Source organism: Notothenia rossii, assembly GCF_949606895.1.
Source record: "Notothenia rossii genome assembly, chromosome: 11".
NCBI lineage: Eukaryota > Metazoa > Chordata > Actinopteri > Perciformes > Nototheniidae > Notothenia > Notothenia rossii.
Genome location: NC_136910.1, coordinates 14,924,858 through 14,938,570, shown reverse-complemented (window position 1 = coordinate 14,938,570; position 13,713 = coordinate 14,924,858). Strand labels below are relative to the sequence as shown.

Here is a 13,713-nt window from a genome sequence, read left to right as displayed (position 1 = left end):
GGTTGAAGACCAGACGAGCTGCTTGCGATCTGGATGAGCTGCAGAGGTCGGATGGCACATGCAGGTAGACCAGCCAGGAGGGAGTTGCAGTAGTCTAGGCGTGAGATGACGAGAGCCTGGACCAGAAGCTGCGTCGCTTTCTGGGTCAGGAAGGGACGTATCCTCCTGATGTTGTAAAGAGTGTATCTGCAGCAGCGGGTTGTTGCAGCAATGTTTGCAGTGTTCTCATCCTAATCATCCAACTCAAAGTTCTGGGATTGTATTGGCAGATGTTTCTTGTTTTTATTTCAAGGAAGTGATCAACAATTTGTTTTATTGAGACCAAAGGACAAAATGAAACACCACTGGAACCAGTTAGAAGGATTCCCAAACAGTACAGGTGTTATTGTGATTAAAAAAAAACACATTTCATTTTCCTCTTCATACAGGCTCAATCTAATTCTCTCTCTCCTGGTAATAGAAAAATGCATGTGGACTATAAATATGAATAGCAGCATATGTTCAAGTTGCACTGGAGCGTCTATTTATGTGACTAAATGGTTTCACTCTGGAGCCGTGAAAGACATGAAAAAAATAATAATGATATTGGTGATAAATGTAACTATGTGCACAGGACGTGCTAAGTGGAAAAGCAGCTGGAGACGTCTGCTTGACTGACAGGTGGCATAAAGCCCATAATTACATTTTCCACACTATGGCTGGCTTAAAACACAAAGGAAAACCATACAGTTTTTGACTGCTCCAGGAATATCTATTCATTAGTTCAGAATTGACCAACAATTTTACCAATAGATTCATCCTTTCAGTTATTCATGGTGTTAAAATGTAGAACATTCCCAGATTCCCACTTCCCAAGCGTGAATATTTACAGATTTAGTTTGCTGATAATACATTTCAGTTGGCCTCCAACCAACAAATTAATTATTTATTTTTTAGCAGTTAGCCTGTAGGTTATTTTCACAATTGATTGATTAACCAAAATGTTATTTTTAGAATCATAAACAACAGAGAAAAGCTGAAAATGTTCCCTTTTGTTAAGGTAAAACCAGGAAATGTTTAGCATTCAAATGTAAGTTGGTTCTAAATTATTATCTGTCTATCAGCTACCTAACTGATGTGTATTGTACCGTCTCCTTCAACACTGAATTGTTTTAAAAAAGGGACTTTTATTTACATGTGACACCTGAACAAAAAGTAGTCTTATGGCGCCTTTCCACTGCAGGACCTGGCACGGCTTAGTTAGGCCTTGGTAGACCAGGCTCACTTTATGCTGCGTTTCCATTACAGTTTAGTAGCTGGGGCAGTAACTATAGTAACGCAGTGTAGGCGGAGCCGTGACGTCATTCAATGCGAACCACAAAATCAACATCAGCCGTTAGCTGTTAGCACTCAGAGCTCACAGCTCCTCATATCTGTTCAGAAATTAGACAAAAGTTAAACAAGTACAAACCACAGACTGTCTGTGTCATGGCGAATACAGTCACTGGTTTATTCATGTCTGTATAGGCCGTTGTTGTGAGTTTGGACGGTCGGAGCATATACTGCGTTAGCTTAGCTGATCTCCATTCAGAAAACACGCATTTTAAAATCAGGGTATATGCAGGAATCCTGAAGTCAAATTTAATACCTTTTAAGACCTTTTTTAAGACCCTTTCCATACATTTTAAGACCTCATCGCAACTCCGAGTTCTAACCAGTTACATTGGCGACACACTTTACCTCACATTTACTATATTGATTTTAAGATAGCACAACTAAACAGAGTGCAGACAGACTACTGAAGCCTCCTCTCCACATGAACTTCAGCCTCTCTGTGAAGGTCAGGTTTAATGCAGTATGCTGCTTTTTTGCTTCTGTAGACTCTGTGCTCTTTCATTCCAGTAAAACTCCTCAGAAACCAGTATTTGACCAATAAACAAAACAATTGACAAAACTTTGAACTATGAAATATATTAAACTTTGGTGAGCTTCAGCGGGGTAATGCCATATAGGAGCTCCCTCACAAATACCCAGGGGTTATACCCAGCCCTGGCACATAGGACGATGCTTTGACGTCATTACCCTCACACATTCCTCATATGTTTACAAAAAACGATATATGTTAAGACTTTTCTCGTTCTTAATATAGACTATATTTAAGGTCGATATGTGTTGACTTTACTTTAAAATAGCAGATCTCTGTGACCGGATATAGTTTGGCTTAGACCCCGGCCCCACGAGGACGCATGCGGTAAAACGCATACGCAAAAAAGTCTTCCGTTCACACGCATTCGATTAATTAACGTGTCCGTTCACACTAGATCGCTGGAAACGCTGTAGTACATATGTCAGGCCTGTAAGTGGCGCTGCTGCCGCCACAAAATACACCAAAAGCAGCGAAGAAGACCCCGGAGCATGGTTGCCATGGTTGCCCTTCTGTTTATTCTCCGCAGTGTTCTCCTTCTGTATATCTCTCAGGTAGTCCACCAGCAGATGAAAAACACCCGCCTCTTCCAAGGGAAGAGGGAACCGTGCGGCAGTTTCCTTTTAAAAAAAAATTCCGCCGGTCAACATGTCCGTTTAAGTTTAAATCTTCCGTACAAAATTAGAAAAGTGCCTTCTTTGTTATTTATTGAGCTTTAAAACAAATTGATAACGACTCTGTTCTCTGTATAATAATATTTAATAAACGGTGCCTGCCTCTCTTTTCCTCCCCCTCTTCTGACAGCCCAGCAACAGGAGATGATCATATAGGGCTTACACACAGAGCCGTTGGATCCCCAGAGCGTTGCGTATGCCGGTCTACCCACCTTGGGACCCGTTATCGTTACCGTAGTCGTTTAGTGCCCCCCCCCCGCCCGCAGAGCGGAGCAAGGCAATGAAACTTAAAATAAGAAGCAGCATTTTACGGCGCGCTATGCATGGGGCCGCCTTGAGGGGGTTTCCCGACATGTCGTTTCAGTAAATTAAAGGGTGTTTCATGTTGTCGTTGCTGTGGACCTTCTTAATACCTTGGAAAATGCCGTTTAATACTTTTTAATAGCCTTAATTTTCGCTAAATTGATTTATCAACTTTTAATACTTTCTAAGACCCCGCGGACACCCTGTAAAAGGTTTTTCGCCTGCTGTCTGTCTTCAGACTTGTCAAAGCATTAATTCATGGTTTATACTAACCGGTATCAGTATGTTGTTACTTCGGCATCATTTTGAAACGTGTATTACAATTAAATCACGGTAAAATATGTTCATTGTGTTGTGGTTGTAGCCACTCACGTCACTAGTTTAGCATATTCAGGCCGGTTGCTGGCCCGGAAAGAACCACGATTTTGGAGGGCCGGAAAAGCTGTGAAAAGGTACCCGTTAGCTGGAACTACCCCTAGTGGAAACTCAACAAATAACGGGCCGGGTTTGGCACGGCACGCTTAAACCGTGCTACGCGCTGCAGTGGAAATGTGCCATCAGTGATTGACTGGAGTTACTACTCACTTGCGTGTTTGTCTGCGAGCTGGATGAGGCTGTGGGAGATGTCTCTCCTTCTGTAGAAACAAACCACCTTGGCCTCCACATTTCCACTGGCCGTCTGAAACAGAGAGCAGAGGGATCCAGGGTGAATGAGAGCAGTGACAACACCTCCCTGCACAAACCTCTAATTTCCCAGGAGACCTTGGTCCTTTGTGTGCACATCAGGCTATGCTGCTATGACAGGCTAACCAGGGCAGCAACAGCTGCTTGATTGATTGATTGATTGATTGTCACGCTGTGTAATTAGGCCGACAGGTTTAAGGACTCAGCTTGTATTAAATTCCGTGTCAAAACTGCTTCCAACTTCTGCTGCTTTCACATTGAGCTTTTAGGTAAGAGCAGATGTTTTTTAGGACAGTGTTAACCTGAGATGTGCATAAAATAACAGGAATACATCATTACAAATCGCAATACAATGCAACAATGCAATCTACAGCCACAAAAATGTATGTCAATTTTGATCAACAATTTTCTTTCAGCCACAACAAAAAAAAAGAACATCAAGCTTCATACCGGCAGCATCTGTTGGAGGGTGACTGTGTTACATTGCATCATGCTTCAATGAGCTCCTGTTATTTTGTCCACCCCCGTTTATCACTAATGATAACAGTCTACTGTGTACGCATATGTACTATATGTTTGTCTGACCTCTTTCCACCCACACCATGATAATGTTTCTGAGTACAAAAGCACACAGGAAAAGCTATTCTTGTTATGATTGTTTTGGGGTCACCAGTTCCCTTTTTACAGAGACAGAATAAAAACAAATCCTGAGGTCAGAATTTAAGTTGGATTCTTTGCCGTGGGTACTACTCTTTTCTGACACGCCCATTAAAGATGCTTGTCTAGTATTAAATAAAAGTTAGCTTTGGTGTGTTCCTAACTGACATAATTGATACTTTATCTAGGATAAATTAAAAACAGGAAGCATCGTCAGATCGGCCAACTGAGCACCTGAAAAGTTTCTTACAGTAATCCCCCCCGCCTACACATTCAGGTGTGTCCAGTAATATCTGTGGCAGTTATGAGGCTGGTTATCAGCTGTCAGGTTACCTTTTATTACAAACACTTTTTAGCGTTCACAAATTGCAAACACACGCACACACCCTTTCAAAGTGGGGGGTGGGGATACAAACAGGGAGGAATCCTAGCTATTCACCCTCAGGCAATAAACGGCATAAACACACACACAAAAGAGACAAACAAACACTTCAGTACCTTGTTGAGTTCTTCTATTCGCCGGATCAGGTAAGGGTTACTGGAGGAGTTCTCAAAGAATACATAATCTGCAAGAGAAAACATGGAATGATCACGTCACCGTATCAGATTACCGAAAGACTATCCTGTGGGACACATTGTGACCTCTTTTTAGCTAAACCTATCAAATGGAATGACATTCAATAGCTCACCGTCATAAAGTTTTAATTGACACCGTCAGAGATTATTTAATACGTAAGAGGAAGGAAAACCCCATTCGACTTTGGATAGTATCTGAATCACAGGGCATATACTCTAATGTTGCTTCACTTTTATCAACATTGCAAGTTTAGATTTTTTGTGATGTATTCATCTTGGGTCAGAATAATCGGTTCCAGACGTGAAAAAGTTTACACGAGTGGCCCTTAAAGTCTGAAACACTTGGAAAGCTGGCGAAAGCTTAGTACACACTTTCGTGGCTCACCTGATTGGTTTCACTTGTTGTTAGGCAAATTGGCTTCCTGGAACACTGAGCAATAAAACAGGACTACTACAGATTTTCTTTGCAACACCTCCATGTTGTTTCCACATTACCACTCAAAGCTCATTAACACATCGAAGTCTGAGGATCGTCTCGCCAACTCTGTAAATGGGACCATCCATGGAGCACATCTATACTCCATCTGCCTATACGGAGGTCTTCACTATCCAATCTAATTAGAAAATAAGTTTACCGTTGATGTTTTAGTTTGCACAGGCATTGGACTGCATTGTGTTGTATTGTATAGACAATATCAACCCTTCTCTGACAGTGTCAACAACGCTATACATTACAATCCTAAAAGTAGAATTAAATTGTATGGTTGTACCTTATAAAGTGAACATGATGTATATGCTCAACAACCCGTTTTATTCCTAGCTGAGAACCAGGAAACTGGCTGAGCATAAAGTGAGAATACGTTGATTTTTTTTAAACATACCATTCATCAACTCATGTTTCACTTCTATCAGCAATTGTTACATCTAACAGTTGTAAGAGCCATTAATAGACAGGATAATGGATTGAGCAAGCGTCACAAACAATGTCTATTCCAAGTCAAATCGGTTCAGGCAAAGGTGATTATATTTGACTGCAAGGTCTCCAAATTCTGTGAGACAGTCACCACACTGTTATGATTTTGTAAGATAAATACATTGAGGACAGAGATATATTTCAGTCAAACTCACTGTACAGAAATCTAGCCTGGTTAACCTCTGCCCTGAGCAGAACATACAGTAACTTAAGAAAAGTTCTGAACATGGCAAATGCTGTCTTCAAGTGCTGTCTTAAATATTGTTATAACTATGCTCAAGGCACATACACAAGTCAGTTAAGGTCAATATTTTTACAGTTGTCAAGGTTTCATATTCAGTCACTGCATATAAATACTACAATTCTCCACGTTTGGATTCACAATGTTTATCCCCAGTTGTATTGTTGAAACGGAAAGAATTCCAGCCCTGGCATGTATATTCTTCTCTTATGTTGCACAAACTAGGACGAGCTATAGGTATGAACATTTCCAAAAGACTAGATCCAAATCAGATGTGTTATTATTTCATTAAAACAACTGAATCAATCAAACTTCATCCTATGAGTTGCAGTTTTCAAAGAGTACCTGAAGGCAACAACAGAGCTGAAAGAGGTGACCATAAGGACAACAAGCTGATACATATGGTAACAACATTTATACAAACGGTTGCCAATTACATCAAATGTGCAGAGATCCTTCATGTTTATGTGACATGGCAAGCATATGAGCCATTTAAGATTAATTAATATGGATGTGAATAAAGGTGTAAGTGCATCCGGAAGCAACGACGCCATTAATCGAGACTGTAATTTGATCATGAATTACAATACACTGCTAAGAAGCTAACAAGCCAAGGTGATAATGAACAGTTCTTCTAAAGAATGTAGGTGGACATTGTGGCAAAGCCGGGTGTGTAATGTTACCAGGACTGTGAGATGCATTCCTCTTAAAAGTGTGGTACAGGCGCCACAGCTGCAATAATGCTAATCAGTGAAGCCATTGCTGGTGCTAACGTTAGCTAAATAAGGTCTCGTACTAATGGCTGCATGCCAGAAGAGGCAAATACAAAGGCAGCCTCACACTGTCCGTGGTAACATTTTAACAACCTTTTGAACACATGTCTAGTTCATTAGTGCTATAGTGTGTCCGTAACCTTGTATTCCTTGTGCGGCTATCAGAAAACCAAAGAGCAACAAGGGTGCCGACAATTGAAACATGTTTACATTGTAAGCTAGCCATTTAGCAAGCTGGCGGCTAGCTGCTGTGGCCACGACATACGCGAGGCCTGACCCATTTTGAATCCAAAATATTTAGAAACGCTCACCTTCCTGCGGAAACTTAACGCACCTCTGTACGTGTAGCACAGCCGTATTTCACCATTAGGTGCAAACAAACCAAAAATAGCGCCACACAAATCCCAGGGGATGCAAAACTGGAAGGGTTTCAGTTTGATAAAAAGATCCACATTGACATACATACCTCCGACCCGGTACATGTTGGCCGCCATTTCTGCCCTCCCGGAGTGTTAACGTAAACCATAAACTAAGAGAAATACAATAAATTAATAAAAACAATAAAACTCAGTATTTTAAAAGGTAAATGGTGCGGTGAATTATGATCGTCGAGACTCCGGATGTGTACCCAAGCGGGAGATTTTGTTTTGCCAAATCAACTCCCCCTTCCTCTAGGATTCACAGTACCCTTTACAATACAGTGAACTCACGGCAGCCAAAAGAAGTCGGATCAACCCGAAAAACCGCTGGTGACGTTGAGGGGGGGGGCCGCACACACACACACATGCGCGCGCACTAACACACGCACACACTCGCACAAACACACAGTTACCTTTACAAATCCTGATGATTACCTTTAAAATGCGTGCGTAATTTATTCTTGTTTCAACTTTTTGGGGCATTTGCGTTTTTAATATCATTAGCCTGTGGATTTAGGCTACTTAAGGGAGTTAGATGTTCGTAATAAATTATTATAGGCCTACATGTGTTTGTTCTTCACTGTCATGGGCACAACAACATCAGTCTTTGGCAATGCAATTCAGAATCAGAATAAGGTTTATTGCCAAGTTGATTTTCAACTAGGACGAGGTTGTTTTAGTGTTTGGTGTATACATAAATCATAAAGGGAAAACAGGATACAATGTCAAGAACATACTTTAAATATAGAAAAGGAACATTAAAACAGAATAGAGTATATCGGTTATGAGGAAAGATCAAAATAAAAAAAATCTTTAAAACAAATCTTATTAGAATTGTGCAAAAATAATTTGATAGTTGATACAATGATGTATGTTTATTGAGGATTCTGAATATATCAGGTTGTGGGAAATTAGCGTATGATTCATCCGTAAAAGTATGTGTAGCCTACTTTTTAAAGTCTAGGCTATGTCAAAACATTGTTTAGAATGTTTGTAAAATGAGTCCCTCGAGTTTCCCTGTATGTTCTTCTTTCAATGCGTTCGGCCGTGCGCGCGCATGTGACATCATTGATGGGATTGGCTCGCCCTTACTGGGGTGGAGAGTCTGTTGTACAGGCTACAGAGAGAGGAGAGGAGTAAAGGACAGAGGGGAGAGTTTCCTTCAGACACGGAGCTGCACTCAGAGCCAACCACGCCCCGTGGGGACAGCCAGGGGAGACTGTAGCCCCCACATGTCCAAACTCCTGTGATGGAAGGGACGCTGGACTGTGAAGATGAGTTTTAGTGTGGGTTACAGGTTTACAAGATGAAGTTCGGAAAGAGCATCTGCGTACTCAATGTAGGGGGAACCCGTTACGCCTTCACCCGTGAAGTGATAAAGGATTTCCCTCTCCGGCGCGTCAGCCGTCTGCATGCATGCGCAACCGAGAAAGAGGTTCTTGAACTGTGCGATGACTACGACCGGGACCAGAACGAGTTTTTCTTTGATCGCCACTCACAGGTCTTTATGTTCATCATGTTGTACTTGCGCTCCGGTAAACTCCGCTTTGTCCCCGGAGTGTGTGAGCTTTCCTTCTACACAGAGATGCTCTATTGGGGACTGGAAAGCGTGCATTTGGACTCCTGCTGCCAGAAACGCCTGGACGACAGGATGTCCGAGATTGGAATTGACACTATTTCCGAAATGGACGTCGGAGTTTCGGGGGATGACTCCCAAAGCTCGGGCGAACAGGTGCACGACACTGCGCTCACCGGTCGCGCCAAATGGCTCGAGAAAATGCGCAAGACATTCGAGGAGCCAAACTCTTCAATTTTGGCACAGCTTTTAGCTTCAGTGTCAGTGATCTTTGTGCTGGTTTCTATGATAATGCTGTGTGCCAGCACCCTGCCGGACTGGGATACTGCCAAAAGAAACATTGTGGAGGAACAGAGGTAGGCGATAGTCAGGGGTCAGTTAGGTTTGGAGGAATAAAACTGAAACTTCCTGAAGATGCTGCTAAATCTTAGGACGCAGTATTGTGCTTTACATCTGGTGCGTAAAAGTCATTTGTGACCTTATGACCCTAACAAGTTAAAATATATGAAAGATTAATTTATTTCATAATCAACAATCTTTACACATAATAAACACACTTATGGACACACGCATGCGTTTATTGCGCATATGTATTACCCATAACGTTTAGGCATGGATGCATTTTTCACATCATGTTGAGCCCTGATAGTTTTTCCTTTATTGAATGGTGGAAAATCAACAGCAACTTCGAATTTATATACAGTATATATTTAAAACATGACTACACCAAAGTTCAAGGTTTTTATTTTTGTCATACGAACATAGCTACAGTAGTTATGACGATGAACATCTTAGGTCACAGGCTCCTCCAACAGTGCAACACAGTAAAACAGATAAACAGAAATATAGTGCAAGTAAATAGTAAATACAAAAATAGTTTAAAAAAGTGAAATAGTGAAATAGTGCAATGACAGTCTATGCAAGTTATTGGAATATGCAATGTGTTGGTATAGTGACTTAAGCCTTTTGCTTAAACTGAAAACACCTCTTTGATTAATACAGTACATTTCAGGCATCACGTTAAATGTTAGGATGCTCACGTGTCAGACAAGCTCCAAGGAAGCCAATCAATAAACAATCCATATTATGTACTAAGCGTGTAGTGTTCATTATTGCACCCTGGGTTTTTCCGGAGCCTCATGCCTCATTACCTAAAATATCTTTATTGGCTTGGTTAGTTTACAGTAGCCTACACAAGAAGGACAAACATAATATCAGAATCATGATAGATACATAATATAAGCCAGTGGGTAATCATTTCAAAATAGAAAGTGTACTGAGGGATTTTATATTCGTGTAAGCAAACAAAAGGGAATGAAGCCATTTACAGGATTCATCTTCTATCAGTCAGCTTCTTGACTATTATTTTGGCCTCAGTTTTTTGGATGCGAGGTGGAAAATGCACCTCTCTTTTCACATTATTTTTGCACAGCATGTTCTCTCTATGGAAGCCCGAGGCAACCTCTCTCTATATAAGGCTGGGTTTTGGATCACTCACAGTGGTTAGGTAATCACTAAAAATGTAGTTTACACTCTGGGTCAAGATTTTTCTAATTTAGTTTCATGCAAGTAGATGATGTAATTCTCTGAGTAACTCTATAATTTAGTTTTGTGTACTTATCCTGAGGCTCTGGCTGTTCTTTTGTCCAATACAAGCTCCGCCTCACTCTGGTTCAGTTAGATTGCCTTTGCTGTGCTAATCAATGGGGTTATCGTGTGCTTGCTTGTTTTTTTTATTTCTATGTGAGGGTTTTTAATCCCCCCTCTCTGCAGTTTCCAGACAGTTTCCTTATTGTATATCCACCCTGCTGTCCTTGTTTAATTATGTCAACCCTGAAATGCGTCACATGTCCTCCTTATTTCCCATCATTAATTTCCCTCCTGCTCTGCATGCTTCTTCCTCCTCATTTACAGATTGTCAAACAGTGTCTCATATTATCCATATCTCACTGTCCTCTGCCATTTCCTGTTTACAGTCACTTTAGCTCATTTTCATCCTCTCCTGTTTTTCTCTGTAGGACGGTGGAGGCAGTGTGTATTGGCTGGTTTACAGCAGAGTGCACGATACGCTTTCTGGTGGCCAGAAGCAAGTGCGAATTCCTCCGCCAGCCGCTCAACATCATCGATGTGATTGCAATCACCCCCTACTATGTCACCATGGCTCTGGCCCAGGCCGGGGTGCCTGATGCTGGGCTCGGGGTGGCCGGGGTGGTACTGCGGGTGCTGAGGATGATGAGAGTGTTCTGGCTCATGAAGCTGGCCAGACACTTCCTGGGCCTGCAGACTCTGGGGCTAACGCTCACACGCTGCTACCGGGAGATGGTTATGCTGATGGTGTTTGTCTTTGTCGCCATGGCAATATACAGTGCTCTGGCCCAGCTGCTGGAGCACGGGATGGATTTAGGAATAAAGAACCCGGATTTTGCCAGCATCCCAGCATCCGCCTGGTGGGTCATAATTTCCATGACGACTGTCGGGTACGGGGATGTGTACCCTGTGACAGTTGGAGGACGGGTGCTTGGGGGAATGTGTGTCGTGAGCGGCATTGTTCTCTTGGCACTGCCAATCACATTCATCTACCACAGTTTTGTACAGTGCTACCAAGAACTCAAACTGCGCTCTGCCAGATACGCACGCAACTTGTCAGTGGAGTTACTGCAATGAGCATGCATTTATACCAAACCTACATCAGAAGAAAACTCAACAAACCCTAAGTGATGTTCCTTTTGTGTAACTAGATGAACTTGGTGTCCTCTGATAAAACCATATGAGTGAAAACAAGTTCTGTATCCACTGATGTGAATCTGCTTCAACATTTAGGTTTAGAGTTCTTCTTCACTTCACACACAAAAAAGTTCCATGAAAATCGTAACAGTAGGTTTTTACGTCATCCTACTGGAAAACCAACAACCCAAAAATCATAACCTCCTTGCTGAAGATGATAATAATGATCAACTTCATGCCCTGTCCTGTTTCCTGCCTGAACTGCACCTGATTTTATTTGGCCTGTCTAGTTCCTGCCTGTTGTATTGATGATCTGAAAACATCGTCTTCATCCAGCATGCTCTGCACCTGTCTCCTTAACAACAGAACTTGGTCAGGGGAATAGGAACTCAAATGGTTATTTATTAAATACACACAGTCAATCCAGTTTTGACAGTGGCTTCTGTTTACACTGTATTCCCATGGTTACAGCATTGGCAGAGACGGCAGCTTTTTTCTAAATTTTGCATCCAGTGCTGTGTGTGTTTGCACGTTTGTCTGGGCATCAGCTTTTCACTTTGTCAGATGGTACAAGTCACACAAGGCTGATGTGTGACCTAGATGCATTGTGAAATATAGACAAGTAGTGAACAGAGAAGTGAAGAAGGGATGAAAAACGGTTGCACAGAGGGATAGTAGGAGGGGTCTAAGGCATGGGATAATGAAATATGGAGACAGGTCAGCAAGAACAAGGTGCTAGACTAATAAAAGGGCGGCAGATTTGACAGCGCAGATGGAGTGTGAACTGGAGGATAAAAGATTCTGGGACAAAAATGACAGAATGTGTAGCAACCCTGAGCACAAAGACTGAAAAGAAAAAGAGTGTTTTGCTTCTCAATTTGTGACTGAATGTAAGGCATTTTGTGTCTCCAAGGCAACCTCCATCCTGCAACATGTCAATCATAATGGTGGTTGGTTTTTGTGTGTACACAAATATAAGCACATATCCACGCACACAACATTTTATTACATTTCGATTAATGGGGAAAGGATATCAAATTCATGATTATTTTGAGGTTATTGTTCTGAATTTCATGATATTTGCATTGTCGATGATATGATTTGTTGAAGCGACACATGATCCAAGTAAACAAGTCAACACCTCTCCCACACAACAGCCTTTCTCTGCATCTCCTCTCCTCTTGCCATCAACGTCCTCTTTGTACACAAATTAACATACAGACACATGCGCACTAATGCACAAGTGCACATCAAGCTCAAGCTCTTATGTTGTAAATTATACAATTAATGTGTCTGTTATTTATCTGTCAGTCCTTAAATTTCAAGTCTGCATTTGTTGTTTCCTTGTTAACGTTGCCGCCTTGTATGAGTTTAGTATGTATTTTGAACAGTACACATCTCATCATCTTTGTTGTTGTTGTTTTATCAATGTGCTTTTAGTCACAAAAAAGATAATCAATGGTTTACCACTTCCCCACGAAACTTTCCAGCCCATGTGACATAGCTTTCTGCACAGTGAATATTAGCCAGGCTTGATTGAAGCCATCAATCAACTTTTTCATCAGTAGACTATAAACTTGAAATGATGTGATTAATATATGAGCTTTTATAATAAATACAAAAATCTGGGCTAATGTCTTTGAATATGTGATTGCTTATTACAAATCAAACTGAACCATACAAAATGTTACATTTAAGTTGAATCAGACTTAATAATATTCTTTCAGTTATTCCTAATCTTAAATAAGCTTCTTATTGAATAATCAATGCTACACACATCCAGAGAAGTGATAAACTGATAAGGCTTTTTTTTGGCAGGTGGCACTTGATAACGCAGGTCTTGATGGGATGACTATTAACACCTCTAGGCCACCTGCTGTCAGAGCAACAATGTGAGGAACACCTGATCCCATTGGCAAGGACATTCAGTGCAGTCATCAGATTCACACAGGGGAGGGTTAAGTAAACTGAATCACAAACTGCTGCTGATCTGTCTGTTATCAGAGTCCAGACCTTAAAAGCATGTTGAACATCTGTCAATGAGCTCTTATGAGTATCCTCCACTGATTCGGTAACTAAAATAGACATGAGCGACACATTTAAGAAAGATCTAACATAAAGTGTCTGAAGCTGCTTAAATTGGTGATGGAGTCAACTTTCTAACAAATTGCTCCAAGAGCGGTGTTTAATTGGGGAAAATTATGTTTCTT

The 13,713-nt window shown here is 41.3% G+C and overlaps 2 protein-coding genes across 6 annotated transcripts in view; one reads left to right on the top strand and one right to left on the bottom strand.

Annotated features, from left to right (window-relative positions):
- mta3 (metastasis associated 1 family, member 3) overlaps positions 1-7,554 on the bottom strand; it is a 31,565-nt gene extending 24,011 nt beyond the window's left edge. For 3 of the 5 annotated variants that reach the window (XR_013803888.1, XM_079658534.1, XM_079658536.1), the window contains exons 1-3: positions 7,251-7,488; positions 4,720-4,787; positions 3,466-3,559 (exon numbers count right to left, since the gene is read on the bottom strand). Coding sequence is in view for 3 of the 5 variants with exons in the window: in XM_079658534.1 (XP_079514660.1) it covers positions 3,466-3,559; positions 4,720-4,787; positions 7,251-7,278 (190 nt within the window). In the remaining 2 variants the exon portion in view is untranslated. The other 2 variants (XM_079658535.1, XM_079658537.1) reach the window with 2 other exon arrangements.
- Positions 7,555-8,205: 651 nt separating this feature from the next.
- On the top strand, positions 8,206-12,938 carry kcng3 (potassium voltage-gated channel, subfamily G, member 3). Its single transcript, XM_079658538.1, has 2 exons — positions 8,206-9,135; positions 10,798-12,938. Exons 1-2 carry the CDS (start codon positions 8,510-8,512, stop codon positions 11,441-11,443), a joined length of 1,272 nt encoding a protein of 423 aa, XP_079514664.1. The 5' UTR covers positions 8,206-8,509; the 3' UTR covers positions 11,444-12,938.
- Positions 12,939-13,713: the final 775 nt, after the last annotated feature.

Coding starts and splice junctions, on each gene's coding strand:
- kcng3 (XM_079658538.1), top strand. CDS start 8,510: ATGAAGTTCGGAAAGAGCATCTGCGTACTCAATGTAGGGGGAACCCGT. Junction 9,136..10,797: donor AACATTGTGGAGGAACAGAG/GTAGGCGATAGT, acceptor TTTTCTCTGTAG/GACGGTGGAGGCAGTGTGTA.